General features: G+C 49.6%; 7 protein-coding genes across 10 annotated transcripts; 5 read left to right on the top strand and 2 right to left on the bottom strand.

The window, feature by feature from the left end:
• The first annotated feature begins 1,287 nt into the window (after window positions 1-1,287).
• Window positions 1,288-2,692, top strand: PV10_03149 (ATP synthase subunit delta, mitochondrial). The gene is made up of 5 exons (XM_016367556.1): window positions 1,288-1,470; window positions 1,581-1,603; window positions 1,688-1,818; window positions 1,918-2,096; window positions 2,162-2,692. The coding sequence occupies exons 1-5, from the start codon at window positions 1,339-1,341 to the stop codon at window positions 2,192-2,194; spliced, it is 498 nt and encodes a 165-aa protein (XP_016227074.1). The 5' UTR covers window positions 1,288-1,338; the 3' UTR covers window positions 2,195-2,692.
• On the top strand, window positions 2,678-5,063 carry PV10_03148 (uncharacterized protein). The gene has a single exon (XM_016367555.1). It carries the CDS (start codon window positions 3,244-3,246, stop codon window positions 4,729-4,731), a length of 1,488 nt encoding a protein of 495 aa, XP_016227073.1. The 5' UTR covers window positions 2,678-3,243; the 3' UTR covers window positions 4,732-5,063.
• On the bottom strand, window positions 4,947-5,691 carry PV10_03147 (uncharacterized protein; the record flags this gene model as incomplete). The annotated part of the gene is made up of 2 exons (XM_016367554.1): window positions 5,167-5,691; window positions 4,947-5,084 (listed from the first exon to the last, which is right to left on the bottom strand). Exons 1-2 carry the CDS (start codon window positions 5,584-5,586, stop codon window positions 4,947-4,949), a joined length of 558 nt encoding a protein of 185 aa, XP_016227072.1. The 5' UTR covers window positions 5,587-5,691.
• Window positions 5,692-6,601: 910 nt separating this feature from the next.
• PV10_03146 (uncharacterized protein) lies at window positions 6,602-8,128 on the top strand. Its single transcript, XM_016367553.1, has 2 exons — window positions 6,602-6,797; window positions 6,883-8,128. The coding sequence occupies exons 1-2, from the start codon at window positions 6,665-6,667 to the stop codon at window positions 7,950-7,952; spliced, it is 1,203 nt and encodes a 400-aa protein (XP_016227071.1). The 5' UTR covers window positions 6,602-6,664; the 3' UTR covers window positions 7,953-8,128.
• A 1,492-nt stretch (window positions 8,129-9,620) lies between these two features.
• PV10_03145 (uncharacterized protein) lies at window positions 9,621-12,387 on the top strand. The gene is made up of 2 exons (XM_016367552.1): window positions 9,621-10,013; window positions 10,091-12,387. The coding sequence occupies exons 1-2, from the start codon at window positions 9,782-9,784 to the stop codon at window positions 10,489-10,491; spliced, it is 633 nt and encodes a 210-aa protein (XP_016227070.1). The 5' UTR covers window positions 9,621-9,781; the 3' UTR covers window positions 10,492-12,387.
• PV10_03144 (cyclin-dependent kinase regulatory subunit 2) lies at window positions 10,613-12,425 on the bottom strand. Of its 3 annotated transcripts, XM_016367551.1 has the most exons (5): window positions 12,218-12,425; window positions 11,709-12,131; window positions 11,514-11,658; window positions 11,397-11,455; window positions 10,613-11,341 (listed from the first exon to the last, which is right to left on the bottom strand). In XM_016367551.1, the coding sequence occupies exons 2-5, from the start codon at window positions 11,813-11,815 to the stop codon at window positions 11,308-11,310; spliced, it is 345 nt and encodes a 114-aa protein (XP_016227069.1). In that variant the 5' UTR covers window positions 11,816-12,131; window positions 12,218-12,425; the 3' UTR covers window positions 10,613-11,307. The 3 variants fall into 3 exon arrangements, with proteins under 3 accessions (XP_016227069.1, XP_016227068.1, XP_016227067.1); XM_016367550.1 differs by having other exon boundaries at window positions 11,709-12,425; XM_016367549.1 differs by having other exon boundaries at window positions 11,397-11,658.
• A 212-nt stretch (window positions 12,426-12,637) lies between these two features.
• On the top strand, window positions 12,638-15,698 carry PV10_03143. 2 transcript variants are annotated; one of them, XM_016367547.1, is made up of 5 exons: window positions 12,638-12,934; window positions 13,247-13,851; window positions 13,914-14,127; window positions 14,181-14,739; window positions 14,797-15,698. In XM_016367547.1, the coding sequence occupies exons 1-5, from the start codon at window positions 12,848-12,850 to the stop codon at window positions 15,213-15,215; spliced, it is 1,884 nt and encodes a 627-aa protein (XP_016227065.1). In that variant the 5' UTR covers window positions 12,638-12,847; the 3' UTR covers window positions 15,216-15,698. The 2 variants fall into 2 exon arrangements, with proteins under 2 accessions (XP_016227065.1, XP_016227066.1); XM_016367548.1 differs by lacking the exon at window positions 12,638-12,934 and having other exon boundaries at window positions 13,156-13,851.
• Window positions 15,699-15,705: the final 7 nt, after the last annotated feature.

Here is a 15,705-nt window from a genome sequence, read left to right as displayed (position 1 = left end):
GATGGCGTCGTGGCAGCCGCGCATACTGTGCCGCTGAGTTTTGAGCCAGGTCAGGGTTGGGCTTATAGTGGAGGAATCGATGTAAGTTGGCCTCTCCCTTTTGCTTTGCAGGTCGTCGAATTTCATTATCTTGGCCATACGATCTTGATCGGTAACCTGATCCTGACTCCTCACATCTAGTGGGCTGGTTTGATCGTGGCACGACTCAACAACACGACACTAGAAGATTATATGCAGAAGAACATTTTCGCACCGCTAGGAATGAACTCTACGACATTCAGGTTCGAGAAGCATCCCGACATCCAGAAGCGTCTTGTCAATACCGCCGCAAGAGGAGAAGATGGCAAGTTGACGGAAGCCAAGAAGCCATGGGTTGACTATGCGCCTGAAGACTGCGCTGGTGGCGGTCTATATTCTTCGGCGCAAGACTATGTCAAAGTGCTAGGTGACCTGATCAAGGACCAGCCAGTCTTGCTCAAGCGTGGGACTGTCGAGAAGGAAATGTTCGTACCACAGCTTCCAAAAGGTTCCAGCGCACACAACGGCTTGTTGGCCTCGACGGATATCCTTGCCGCCATGACAGGAGCGACCAAGACTCCAGAAGGAGTGAATTGGGGTCTTGGAGGATTGTACATGGGAGATGATGTGGGGGCTTTCAAGAAAGGAACACTCACCTGGGGCGGATATCCAAACTTGACTTGGTTCATGCATCGAGAGAAGGGTGTCGCGGGCATTTATGCGAGTCAGGTGGTTCCGCCGGGAGACCCAAAGAGCAGTAAATTGTCGCAGCAATGGATGGCAGAGATATTCCGCACAGCCTCGGCTTGATAGCTTGAGGACTATGAAGGGATGCTGCGTTAGAAGAGTAGAATGTTGACGACGGTGGTTAGAGTCTATTCCGTCTTGGGGCATACTTTTCCTACTTAGATGGAGGTAGGGGTAAGTGGATACCAACGACGCTCACGTTAACATATGGATATGAACATGCTGCAGTCGAAACATGAGTCTTTCTGACAATGTTCTCCGTCTGATCATATGGGTGGAGGAATTCAGTGATATTAAGATAAACGCTCTGAGTGAGCATAGTAAGAAGGCGTATAGGAAGTAGGGCTCTCACTAGTACTAATGTGGAAAGTACCTGTCGCCGCTTCACGTCTGTCAGATTTTGAAAGATATTACTGGCTAATCTTATTTCTATATGAAGGCAGCAAGTTCAACTTCCCAGAATAGGTTGCTTGGCATTGAACCTCAAATCGTAGAGCTAAAGTCTGGAGCTTGCAAGAACAACTCCGGGCTCGCGAAATCAATTTGGATCGTTTGACTCGACATACGACCACCATGAGCGCCCTCCGTCTCTCTCGCGCAGCTCTGCGCACTGGATCCGCATCATTCTTGAAGCCCGTCCAACGCAGAGGCTATGCTGATGCCGTCTCGGACAAGATCAAGCTCTCCCTGGCCCTCCCTCATCAAGTAAGTCCAACCCCGAACTCGGCGACGCTCAATGCTGTCCTCTCCTACAACCTGTTCTGGATGAGCTCCTCGACATGGACGATCGAGACAATTGCTGACAATAGCTTCAGTCTATTTACAAGTCCCAAGATGTGTACGTTCTACCACCACGATGAATCGAAAGCCTCGTCCTCATTGTCCTCCCGACGACACCTCTTTACTAACCCGATGGTCACAGCGTCCAAGTTAACATCCCTGCCGAATCTGGAGAAATGGGTATTCTTGCCCAGCACGTCCCATCAATTGAACAGTTGAAGCCCGGCTTGGTGGAAATCATCGAAGAGCAAGGAGGAAGCAAACAATTCTTTTGTATGTCCCCGTAATCACCACATACGCGAGCACCCCAACCCATGGTCAACATATCACAAATCCGCAGCAAGAAAGAGAACTGACTGGATTATGACATAGTGTCTGGAGGTTTCGCCGTAGTCCAACCAAACTCGGTTCTCAGCATCAATGCTGTGGAAGGATACCCAGTGGAAGAGTTCAGCGCAGAAGCTGTCAAATCACAGATTGCTGAAGCACAAAAGATTGCAAATGGAAGCGGTAGCGAGCAGGACATTGCTGAGGCCAAGATTGAGCTCGAGGTATGTGCAAACTGTGTCAGCCTTTGACATGTCGGACCCTGAAAATGCTAACCATTATGAAACAGATCCTTGAGTCGATCCAAGCTGCACTGAAATAAAGCGGTCGTTCAAACAATGTTTTTGTACATATAGAGGAAGACCCGAGCCAAAAGAATTTCCGCAAGAACACTACCCCTGACTCGTGTTTCCGTCGATCATCTTCTTTCCATGCCACTAACCTGAACAATTTTCTTCTTATCCGTCCCAACAGCAGTAGTCTCCTGTCAATCCTTTATTGAATAAATCTAATGCTCCAGCGTCTGACTTGGCTCAAACTAGCAGGTATCATCAGGCAGTTTCTAGACGGAAGTCGCGGTCATGCCATCGGATGCTCTTGCCCGAATGTAATGTCCACATCAGAAGTTGGGAAAGAACTTCTCAGGCCTTACATCGGCACCTTGAAACCTATCTTTACCCATCAAGCAGATATATCACAGTCTTCGAGGCCGCAAACGAGCCTCTCAACCAAGTTGCTCGGTCATACCGGGTTTTCCGATAAATTATTTATGCTACGATTACCTTGCATTCAGAAAGCATGAGTACCGGTCGAAGGTAGGGCGATATCCTCCTCCTCAACGAGGATGACTCACTGACCTGCTCACCCAGTCCACAGCCCGGTACTGTGGCCGATCGGATTCGAATCTTCCAAGATGCCCATCCAATTGAGCGTCGAAGTCCTTCCATTCTGCCGCCTCCACCATCGTCGAAGCAAGAGTTGGTTTCTCTCCCGGCTGCAGACCGGACAGAGCCGTTGTCAACTGCCCCTGGGGTCTCTTCGAAGCCTGATACCCATGATCCGGACGAACGTCTTTTAGACCATGGACCACAACCTCTGAAACCATCTTTCAAGTCGAATTCTCTACCTGAAAAGCCTGAATTACCTCTTCGCAAGCTATCGTCGACTCGGCCAACAAATAGCAAGGTACCATCTCCCAGACACTCTCTACAACACAACCAAGTCCAATCTCCGGAGCAAGCCATTAGCCGTCGCAGCAGCAACAAGCATAACGCTGGGGGAAACAATAGGGATGCTACCCAAACGTCACCAAATCTCGCACATGCTAGGTCGCGTCTCAAGTCAATCGGTGACAGTAAGGGCAAGCGAGATATGGAGCCACGATCACGTGCATATACCATGGCCGAGTTGAATCACTTGCTTGACAATGCGATCGAAGGCAATGATGACGATGACGTCTTCTCCGATCAAGCAACAGGCGAGGGTGCGTCCGGAAATTATCAACGCCGTCGTCCGCACACCGCTTTGGCTTCACATAAACCATCACTTGACCGAAAGCCTGATCTTCGGTCAAGTATCGACACTATCAGGCCCAGGAGTAGCGAGGAGAGTGAAAGGGTTGTGTACGATGATGACAGGGACCCTCTCTACTGGCCACATTTAGGTGTCGAGAGTGCTAGGAAGAATATGACTGTTACGAGGAGCTCCAATCGCCCCAGGCAGCTATCAGCCCCGAAGATGGGTTCACTAGGAGGAGAAAAATGTGATCAACAAGGCAAGTCTGCAGCAGCAACTGAGTTAAGCCCCATACGTCAAAAAGCTGCCATGTTTGAACGACTGGGAACACAGACTTCTAGTCATGATCTGTCTTGTCGAGACAGTCTACACTTGTACCCGAATAGCCATCTTCCCAAAACCAAACCTAGGTCAATCACGAGAATGCACCGGATCACGTTCGGCGATATCATTGAGGAACGCTCTGGTACTCCTCTCATCCCTCTCACTCTGCCATCTCTAATCCGTCCGAAAGAGGATGAGAGCAAGGACGTTGGTCTTGAGGAACTACGTGACAGCGACTGTGAGACAATTCAGGATGAGTCGGGGTTGAATGATGGCTCAACACGGAAGTTGCGCAAGACATCTGTGAGCTGGCCGTTTCAGTGGAACATCTTCAACAAGAGCCCGGCGCCACCAAAAGTCACGGAAGCCGAAGAAAGAATCAAGCAAGATCCAGGAGATATCTCGGTTGAACCTGGAGTTGTGAAAAGTCGAGTACGAGAGTTGGCTCAGGCGGCGAAAGAAAGAGAAGATAGTGAGAACAAAAAGTGGGCCCTCGAGAAAGACCGGATGAGGCGCAGGCACAGCCGAATCCCAACAGTGATAATGAAAAAATCAGAATCGCCGGCAAGCGAAGTCGCTCTCGAATCCGTCAAACCTTCTCACCTACAGACCTTCCAAGTCCCGTCGTTGGAAGGTCCAGATTCCAGACTTCGGGTACTCGACCTAGAATCCGGGGGACAGCGGACGCCGCTTCACAAAGCGATGACGGAGAAGCAGGTTTTGCCGACAACGGACACGAGCGAGACGAGCGATACGCCTCAGGCATTTGAGCCGCAGACACCGAAGCGCAGAAGATCAACGAAGCCGGAACATGGATCTTTGGCAGGGGATCATGACACGCGAAATGTCGTGGCACAGCAGTTCAACCTCAGCCCGGTCATTGGTCGCAGCATGTCCAGGAACGGGGGTGCAGTCAGAGTTGAAGTCGAAGTGCGCGATAGTCCAGAGAGGGAGGCACGAGAACGGGGTGAAAAGATTGTGATTGTCAGAGCAAATGTGGACAACCTGGAAGGTGTTTGAGCCATGGGATGACCACGTGTCAGGCCTACAAGCAGAGTGACAGGGGAGATGTCTTGAAGTATGATATCGAGGGTATTTGTAAAAACACGAGCGGGAGGACAACGACGTTGGCAACGCCTATATAAAGTCTTCCCTAGTTGATGTTGTTAGGATACGACAGTACACGGCATGTGTTGGCTGAGCCAAGCTGTTACTTTGAATGATTTCTGACAAGCTCAGGAGAGGAGGGCTTTGAGATCAGCCCTAGACTCGACTTCGTCTAGCATATCTTTAAACTGTTGGTCACCATGTTCATAGGCCTGGGATTTGAAGTAAGGCATATTGTCCTTGAGCCAGGAAGCTTCATTACCAGCCTGAGCGCAAGGTAGGCAGGAGATGTTAGCAAACGCGAAGTTAATGAAGCAATTAAGCAATTGAGCGAGAGAGAAGACCCACATCTGGAATAGTAACACCATTTTCTCTCGCCGCAATCATCGGATGAAATACAACAAAATGCATTTTCTTGGAAGCACGAGCCTCGGCCGTATCGCCAGAACCATCAGTTTCATTGACAACCTCATACCATTTATTCTCGATCTTGAGGGCCAGAGCATCAAAATCAGCCTTTGTACGTTGAGGCGAGACGCGGACCATGGCGAAGATACGGTTAGGTCCTGCAGGATGGTGGGCAGTGGGTTTGCCCGCGAGGAAGTATGTCGTCGAGGTTGACGTTGGGGCCAGGTATTGAAAGACGACGTTGACGTACAACGAGGGTGTGAGGAACGTGGTTGAGTGGAGGTGTGTAATGTGTCGAGCGAGAGTGTGTTTCTGAGTTGCTGTGAGTGGGTGGGAGTGTTGGATTTCGTAGAAGGGCATTTTGTCGAGGTGAAGAATGGAATGGATTGAGAGTTTGTTTGGTGACGGCTGTTTATTTTTGTTCAAGAAGGTCAGGCCTGGTGTTGAGGTCCAGTGGGATAGATGGATTCTTTTATATATATGCTTGGATAGAGTTGAGGTCGAATGACTTGATTTTCGAGGTGTTGGCTATAGATGGGTTGGGATTTGATGCATTCCTTTCAGGATATATCATATATTATATAATATACAGACTTCGACCAAATATCTGGATAGTCTCTCGTATAACCACCCACTCATCCATCCATTGCTCCTCATCATCTCCAACAAGATCTGGAGAATTGGGGATAACTAACTGTCCCTGGTGGAGAGCATCCCCGCTTTCCACAACGTTTGCTGACGAATCGAATCAAGGGATGTCTGCGTATGTTGAATTCTTGATCAGTGATCAAGAATTGGCCGAAACAACTCCTTAAGAAGGGTGTGAGTGACCTCGGCCTTAGTCTAGGTAGGTATGTAGAAGTTCATTCTAAACCACTGGTTGGAGAGATTCTAATACGGTGATGGGTTCTCGTAATTGGCCTTTGATGATCGGCGTTTTGCCGGAAATGTTTTACCTGTACCACAATACATAAACGAATACAAGAGAGCTGTGGCTCGACTCAAACATACTCTTCTTTATGTGCTCTGTCAATCACAGCGTAGGCAGGAGTGGGAGCGATGTGTCTGGAAGTGGCCTGCCTTTTGCTTTTTTGTCCACACACACGACTTTTGAATAGACTCTATACTGACACACTGAATCCATTATGTTGTTCATAGGCTGAATATGATAACATGACTCGACTGTAGCTGTCATTCAACTCTGCATGGGATGGATACATGGAAAGGCTGAGCCAACAAAGGAGGTCCTCCCCATACCCAAGCTAGCGTGTCGGCCAACTTTCCTCTCTCAGATTCTAAGCCAAAACATGCGCCAAGCCAAATTTATCCTGCGGAACTCGTCGATGGAAGCTCCATCGACAATCTTTCAATCTTTCAATCTTGTGATTCAATCATCCGTTCCCTAACCGTTTCACGGTCCAGACATATATCCCGGACCATGGAGAACATCTGTGTGAGATGTTCGAGGCTCGGTCTGACCGCCGGTCGAGCCCGACATGCTCATGCGTTAGCTGTCACTTCAAGAACTTTCTCCTCCGCAAGGACATTGCAAGCGGAGAACGATTCTAATGGTAAGTTAAGCTCTTGATACATTTTCTGTTCTCTCGCTACTTTTATTCATCATCATATATCTAACGAAGAATCGTTAATTGCCAGATAAAGGACCAACCATTCGTCGCACCCCCACAGGTCCCGAAGATTCCGTCGAAACTAGACGCATTCAAACGACACGACCCAATAATAACAACAGCCGGGGCAGTCCTCGACCTGGACCTCAAAGACAATTCAACCCTCAACGGCCCGCACCGACAGGTCCGTCGTCGACCTCATCCCAATCACCATCCTCATCCTCATCCACATCCTCACCAGGTGGTGGACCGACCATTCTTCGCCGTTCTGGACCCGGCACCGGTCGCCTACAACCGATTAATTTGACCGGAGGTCGTGGTGGAGGATTCGGAGGACCGCCAGGACGAGGAGGCGGATTCAGAGGACCACCAGGCCGAGGAGGTGGATTTGGAAGAGGAAGAGGAGGAGCAGCTCGACCAGGTGATTCACGCATCCACCGCGCACGAGCCAAAGCCGCTCGCGACCAAGCACAACAAGAACAGGATGATGGATCAACAGACGCAGCGTTTGATGAATATGTGCGCACCAACCTCGATCCACCGGTCAATCCGACGGAAGAGATCGATCATGTCCCCGGCAAGAATATGTCGTTGGAAGAATTACGCAAGGAATGGCCGAATACGCCATTGACGAGTGTCGGGTTGGTCGAGAGTGTGCAGCAAAGAATCGAGTTCTTGTCACATCGTCTGCAACATGATTATCAGACGCCGATGCAGTTGGTCGAGAGATATCAAAAGGGGAAGTTTGTTCGCTTTGAAAGCGAAGAGGAGAAGGAAACTGTCATTAAACTGGCGACCGAGCTGGCTCAACAAAAGGCAGATGAGGCTAAGGCAACAAAGGGCGAGGATGTGCCGGTTGAGGACATGAGTTTCAGTAACGTCGCGGAAAGGGCTGATGAACGAAAAGGTCTGACCGAAGCCTATGTCAAGGGCAAATATCCCGAGCCCGTCAAGCAGAAGATGCCTTTCATGGACGACATCGCACAGGCGCTGATCAACAACCCTACCTACAACACTCTGCAAGCCGAGGAATTCTTGAAGTCTATCGAGACCGCTGTGAGCGCTCATCGAGGAGGAGCCCGGCAGAAAAGTGCATAGATAGGCGTATGGGCAAAACGGCAAGTCAACCACCTGTATGAGATGAAGCGGTGGCTATACTATACCAATGGCACTATGTACAACTACAATTACCAAATTCAAACTAGCCTGATGCAAACAAAGGGTTCTGTATCTTTTGGGCCATCAAATTCTCAACCTTGTGACGAGAACACGATCCAGTTGTCGAGTCGTGCACCGTACGCTAATCCCAATAGTGCACTCTTTCTGAACCCGAGTCTTCACAGTCTTCACAGTCTTCACAGTCTTCAGAGTGTTCAGAGTCTTCACTTCTCGCAAAGCACATAGCCCTGCAAATGGGGCATCTCCACACGGACCGGAGGTGCTCGATGGCACATTTGTGATGGAACCAATGACTGTCTTGACACTTGAGTTGCACGATGATCTCATCCGGTAGAACGAGCTCCTAGCAGAGATTGCATGGTCTACCGAGATACGTTGAACGAGCAGGCTCAGGAGTGCGGTCGAATCTCTCGATCAATAATCGTCCTCCTGGGATCCAAGAACAGCACGCCTTGATCAACGGTACGAGGCCTATCGACGGGAGCCATGACGGTGCCTTCTCCCTGTTGCGTGCTGTACCGCCGATGCGTTCCGAGACCCGTCGAGTTTCAGGCTTGGAGGATATCTGGCTGGTTGTAGATTTTGGGGAGAAACCTAGAGGTCTGGTTAGTATGGTGCGATGAGAGTATTCATGGATCTTGACCGGCACCAGCCCTTGTTAAAAGCGCTCATTGGGCAGTTCAAAGCGAAGCCCAGTGCCAATTGAGAGTAGCCAAACGAGAATGACGTGAAAGTAGAAGTATAGGAGCTGTGCGAATTGAACGGCGTCGATGGGCCTGACAGCTCGAAGGTAGGTCAAAAAAGGCTTACATTTGTCCAGAATCCATCGTGATAGTACAACGAGGTAGTTGATGGACGCGTTTGGATCAGGTTGGACTTGAGAAGCCATGCCAAAACAAGGAAGTGAAGAATGATACTAAACAGTGAGAGAATTAGAGTCAACTGAATGAGGCGGGCAAACCCTCTAGACATAACTTGAAAGAATGGTCAATCAGGTAACAAGATGCGAGCTAAGAACCAATTGGAAGTGACATCGTCAGTTGTGAAGATGAAGATAATTCAAATGATGATGAACGTAATGGCGACGAAGTTGACCAGAAAATCTCGAGCAGTGAGAAGAACATGTTGAATGCGTTCAAGGAGAGGGAAGGTGGGAGAGGTATGTCGATAGGAAGGAGCTTCTCGATACTCGAGTCACCAAGGCAAGAGCTTCCATGGTCTTTTGGTAGTTGAGATAGAGAAATGTGTCAGGCACTTCAAGATCTGGCCATCGTCGCCATTCTTCCGCGAGTCAATTAGATGAGCATTGGGTGGTGGTGGTTGGGGGTGGGGGACAGGTTGAGAAATTAACGTATACATTAATCGTTCATGTCAACAGTGCCCATTATTTCGATCAGTAATTGGACTAGTGAAGAGCTTGAGGGCTGAGGGCTTTATGGTTAAACGAAAGAGTAATACTGTAAGTGAGATAATGACGCTATATTGCCTTGTTCAAGCATGATCACATGCAATGTTCTAATTGAGATCACCTTATAAGTGCTCCATGACGGAATTGCTGAGTAAGAAGTTGATGATTTAAGTAGTTGCCTCGAGATCGCAAAACGTGATCGCTTCAGCTTCAACCTTTAAACCCTCACTGGCTTTGCTAGAAGATATATATCCAAGCAATTCCCTAACTTCTTACAACAACTCGTTCTGCACCTTTTGCTTTTGTCAGTTCCATCCCCATAGCATCGACATCAACCAACATGGCTCTCCCGCCCAAGTTCGCTGGTCAATTACTAGCCACAGCATCCACCACCAATGCCAAACATACCATTGAAATCTACCTAGACTACGTCTGCCCATTCTCAGCCAAGATCTTCAAGACATTCTATACCAAGGTTCGACCGTTGATCGAGGAGAAATACACCAACCCTGGGGTTCGTGTCATCTTCCGTCAGCAAATCCAGCCATGGCATCCTTCCTCAACTTTAACCCGTAAGTAGGACGACGCTCTGTTCGCGAAATCTGTTTTTCAAGCCATTTTAATCATGTTTCTTGTCTTTGTGCTACAGATGAAGCCGGCGTCGCTGTCCTCCGTACATCGCCGCAGTCTTTCTGGGCGTTTTCCGAGAAATTGTTCGAAGCACAGAAAGATTACTTTGACGTCAACGTGGTTAATGAAACCCGCAACGATACTTATAAGCGCTTGGCCAAGCTCGCCGGTTCCGTTGAAGGTGTCGATGAGAAGACCATCTACGACCTGTTGGTGGTGCCGGACAAGCCTGCCGCCGATGGCGGTCTGAATATTGGGAACAAGGTCACTGATGATGTCAAGTTCCAGGTCAAGGCCAATCGTGTCACCGGTGTGCATGTCACACCTACAGTTTTGTTTAATGGTGTCGAGGAACGGTCCATCAGTTCAGGCTGGACTGAGGAGCAATGGGACGAGTGGTTGAAGAAGAATGCGGTTTGAGTGGGCGGGCGTTGGGTCGCTTGGGAATCTGTCTCTTGAGGATTCTGTGCTTTGATCCGTGTCATCAGACTTCTTCTCTTCGCATACAGTCATTGGGCTCGCGATAGAGTCATGGAACTGGCTGTCATTCTCCTTTCATGGCCGGCGTTTTCAGCTCGTCAACGAGTAATGCCATGTTTTTAGAAACCCTGTCTCGCAGCATATTCTTCTCAACTTCTCCATATTCCCACGTCCACTGTACCCAGATTGAAAGCCAACAGTGATACCCAGATATTTTTCAAAAGAAATCCAACTGATCAATGCCGTCCTCCAAAGGACCACGTTCTCCTTCGCTTCCACCTCCACCACCGCCATCACCGACAGCTCCTAATCTACCAAATTGCATCAAACTTTGAGAGCAGACAGACATCCTCCCAGCGAGATCGAACTTCGCCCCCGATTCATCTACTCCACAATGACAACGTCACCCAACATGCACATGGATCATCAAATGAGCAGAGATGACTCAAGAAGACAGCGCTGGCATCAGGTTAACCCAACGATACCGTGGCCGACGCTTCCTGAGTCGTGGTATAATTTGGGAGTCAACTTCTCTGTGCTGATTTGGAACAATACACAATTTCTTGCCCAAATCGTCTGAACTGTCTGAACTGTCTGGTGTCTGTATCCGTCATGGCATACCAAGATTGTAATCAAGCACGCTCGCTCAGACCGCAGTGGCCATGGCTCCCATTGATTCCTTGGACAAAAGCAAAACGCCGTTCCCAATGCTGCGCTAGTCAACACACATTCACCATGAAATCAATCAACCACTAATCATTGTGCCGGAGGTTGATAGCCGATCGGACGTCTGGGTCACGGTTAGCACGTCTTTGGTTCATTCCACTACGCGGCATCCTTCTTACTTGAACAATAGAATATGCGGTTCTGGTTCGTGAACTTCGTAGTGCTCCCAGCCGAGACTCTGTGAACGTGTCAACATCTCTTCCTAATCTGTGAACGTTTTGTTTTGAGAGCATTACCTGGGTAATACCAAGAGCTCTCCATTCTTCCTCCCACAATAACTTTAGTGTACCTTTCTGCTCGTCGAAATAGTCTCGCGGGATGGCTTTTAGCATAGCCTTGGGAAGTTGTACATGTCTGTACTCGTACTCCGAGTCAGAGTATCTGGAATCAACCTTAGTTGAAGCTCAGGAAATAAAAACAGGTGGTCAGACCTTGCCGAATAGCCGATGGAATCAATGAATTCGTCGAGACGTGATCTCTCAGAATCATGCAATGGACGAGGCTTCTTGTTTCGTCGTGATGCCTCAATGTCACCCATCTTGACTTAATCCCAAGTCTGGACAGACACCGCAGAAGGGGTAATATGAGGGGCAGGCGACGCTGGCAAAAGAGCGTTTTGAAGCGTTCAGGCGTACAAGGAGAAACGGTTGGCTGGTCTTGTGCCACCAAGAAACTTGTAGTGATTCGTCGCGTCTTGAGTGGGATAAACAGATTGCGGTGAGGGGTGATGCACGACCAGGGGCACGCGCTTGAATGGAGGGGCAGCACCTTTGCGTGCGGCAGGAGGAATGTTGCAGAAGACTGAGCTGTACTGTCTCCCAGGATCGGACGCTGCAAGCAGGAGTGAGAAGCTGCTGTACTAGGTAGTTAGAGACAGTAATAAACCAGAGTTGAGGAACCACGGGTTGATGGGTGGAGGAAGAAGTGCAGAGACACGTACGGACTTGGTAATCGGTTGTGGTTGGATCAAGTCACGGGCGCGCCAACGAGGTGCAGGTGCAACCACGAATCAATTAGGTACAAGTAGTACGTGGGATACCTTAGGGACCTAGGCATACAAACATGCACCTGAGTGACCTGTAATAAAGTAAACAACTCCAATAAGTCTCCAACTCTCTGAACAGTAGTGAATGAGCGTGGGAGTTCTAGCTTCGAATAAAAGATGCACGGACAGGACAACTACTGCGCACCGGCAAACTTGAGGTGCAGGTAGCCAAGACTCAAGACCAACTTACGCCACATTGTGGCTCACACAATTTCACACGTGTCAACCCCAGGAGGATTGTAAGTCCGCTCCGAAGAGTTCTCGCTGCTCCAGAGGTATTGAGGTATTCGTATCACGCGTTTCTCTGGCTGCTGGCTGCATTGATCGAAGGAGAATTGGACAGTGGATTTCTACATTGGTGTTCCCCCTTCTGCAGGCGAGGCTGTTGATGGTCATTTCTGGTCGAATCTCTTTGCCCCAAGGTTTTTTCCGATCCGATCTTTGCATGGAGACCCGCCGTGTTGCCAGATACCCCAATTCCTCCCTGTTGTGACAAAGGCCCTTTGCCAAAAGTTGCCCGCGACCATGAGCTCGAAGCGCAGAAGCGGCCATGCAGGCTTGACCGAGGACTTTACAGCCACTCCAGATCCCAAGCGACGCAAGCGGAACGACGTAAGTCTCTCGATCCCTCCTTCAACCATCAGTTTCTTCCTTGCATCAAATCAACCTCAATACACCACACCCATTGCCTGCGCCACGCGTGCAAAACAGATTCTCCCATACAACACCCACTGCCCTTAGTCTCAATTACACCCGCGTCCGCAGTCTGCAGTCTGCAGTCTGCAACCCAGTCACCTGCAGGCATGGCACTATCATATATTCATATCATGGCCATTAGCCCAGCATGCACCACAATCCATCACAACACTCAACGCCAGCCTTGCTCACCCTACTTGACCCAGCCTGCTAACAACACCTTTCCAGGACACCCACTTTCCCGAAGTCGAATCGGCGCAAACCACCACTGATCTCGGCCTCAAGCTAGTCTCTCAGCTGAAGAGATCCCAAGACAAGAATGGGCGAAATGTGGCACATCACTTCATCGACCTACCCAGCAGGGTCGACTATCCAGATTATTACCAGCAGACCCCAATGCCCTTGTCCCTGAATATGATCGAGCAACGCCTTCAAGACTTCCAATATCAGAATATGGAGGAGCTCGAGGCTGATCTCAAAAGAATGGTCCAAAATGCAAAAGATTATAATAGTAATAAGTCTTCCATTTTCGAGGACGCCGAGAGGATTCGAAAGGCGTTGTCAAACTATATGCCCAAACACAATCCGGCATATCTCCGCCCAGATTATCGCGCATATCCTACTCCTATACCCCAGGAGTTGCTCAACCAACTCAGAGAGTCTTCAGCCGACAACTCAGACGCTGTACTCGTTCAGCCAGAAAAGATCAAGATTCATCTGAAACGGCGACGAAGTGAGGCCACGCCAAGTACCTTGGGCAATGTTCCAGACGAAGACCTGAAGCCTGCGATGCTAGAGTTTCTGGACCTGTTATCAAGCCAGGAGGATGCAATGTAAGTGACCACTAAGAAAACCCCCATTAGCTCTCGACATGTGCTTATTGGCAATTCATCAGCAACTTTGAGCAGAAGCCATCGAAACGAGACTATCGCGATTACTACAAGGTCATTGCCGAGCCGATCGCCATCGAAGACATTCGTGACCAAGTCGAGAACGGTGCAATCAACGACTGGAATGTATTGGCATCCAAAGTCCGCCTGATATGGACCAACGCAAGGGAATACAATACGGAAGAATCCGACATCTACCGAATGGCTGACGATCTCGAAGTAAGTGTCAAGCTGTCTGCAAACCGCCTGGTCGCGGCTGACGTCCTTTGCAGCAATGGTCGGAGCAGGAGATGCAGAGGCGAGGTGTCGCACCGGTGCCTCGAACTAACTTGAAGTTGTCTCTGTCCCAGCCATCGAGGCCGAAGGCTCTACGCTTAACCATGGGCTCGCAAACTCCCACGCCGACCGTTGCAGGCGGCACTATCGACAGCGAGTCATTGCGGCGCCAAAAGGAAGAAATGGGACAGGCACTGTCTCGTGCTCAGCGAGCTAGCTCGAGAACCCACCAAGCCAATGGCTCAACACCAGGCCCATTAAGCGCAACTGCTAGCTTCCGGCGTAGCATCTCTGAGATTACTGACCAACAAGACACCATAGTAGCCGACACCAATGGCACAGGGGCGGCGTCATCTGAGGCAACCGTCAAGGTGTCTCAGACTCCCGCACCAGTCCATCTGCCCACCTCAGTCGTGGAGACTGACCCTGCACACCCCGGAAACCCACCCCTTACTAATGGAAATGTCCACCACGACCAGTCAAAGTCGCTGACAAGCAGAGAGTCCCTGCAATCGGAGAATCCCCTCGAACGACGTTACCGGGATCCAGGAAAAGGTATGTTGATCATCTCCTACAGCGACGTTCGAGTCTAGATTCTCACACGCTTACCAGATATTCTCACCGCGCTCATTCGGTCCGTAATTTTTCAGACCAACCCAAATCAAGCCTCAGACCCCAGATGGAAACTTGTGAGGTATGCCTCACCAGACAAAACCCAGACTTCAGGCTTGATATCATTGCCATCAAGTTACAGCATGATTCGGGTCATCCCCAACCTCAATGTCATAGAATTGTCACAGCGTCGCCGTCACAAGGTTTTTGTCACCCACAATGGTACTCTTTATCGAGAGCCGAACTCTTCACAACGAGGAGCATACGACATTAACCTTTACCCGGGAGAGAACTTGATCAATGTGGAAGTCCTAGCAGACTTGAGACAGGGTGAAAAGAAAGCGTACGCTCCTCCGCAGCTGCAATTCGATTTTGAGAAATGCGGAATGATCATCAATCTGGGTGGCATCCCTGGCTGATCGTGATGAACTGAACTGAGTGAGCAAACATGGCCGTGGATTGAGGGCCATGTCCCTAACGAAGACATATGTATCAAGAGGGATGGCTTCGATTCCACAAGGACACGCTGATGGGCGGCGTAGGTCTATTGGCAATCCGACTTGCCAGGGGGAATTTCCGCGTTGTATAACCAGTCGCTGTTGTGTTGGAAAGGGGACGATACAACCTGGAGCGCTTTGTGAATTCTTGAACCCCTGCAGTGTACAGATCGTCATGCAGCAAGGTTTGTCGCAGGCACACGCCACGGACATGAGCGGGCCAGGCTCCCAGTTGTTTGATTTTGTAAAATCCAAGACGTTTAACCTGTTGATAACACCGCCCAGGGTTTCCTAAACGAAACCTTCGCCGTACTATTCATGGATAGCGCAGCGATGGTAAACCAGCGACAGAGGTGGATAGACATCGAGTTAAATAACGCTACTTACTGTAGGCTTGCTATGCTCTGGGCTT

This window comes from Exophiala mesophila (genome assembly GCF_000836275.1).
Source record: "Exophiala mesophila strain CBS 40295 unplaced genomic scaffold supercont1.2, whole genome shotgun sequence".
NCBI classification, from domain to species: domain Eukaryota; kingdom Fungi; phylum Ascomycota; class Eurotiomycetes; order Chaetothyriales; family Herpotrichiellaceae; genus Exophiala; species Exophiala mesophila.
This window is presented reverse-complemented; position numbering and strand designations above follow the sequence as displayed.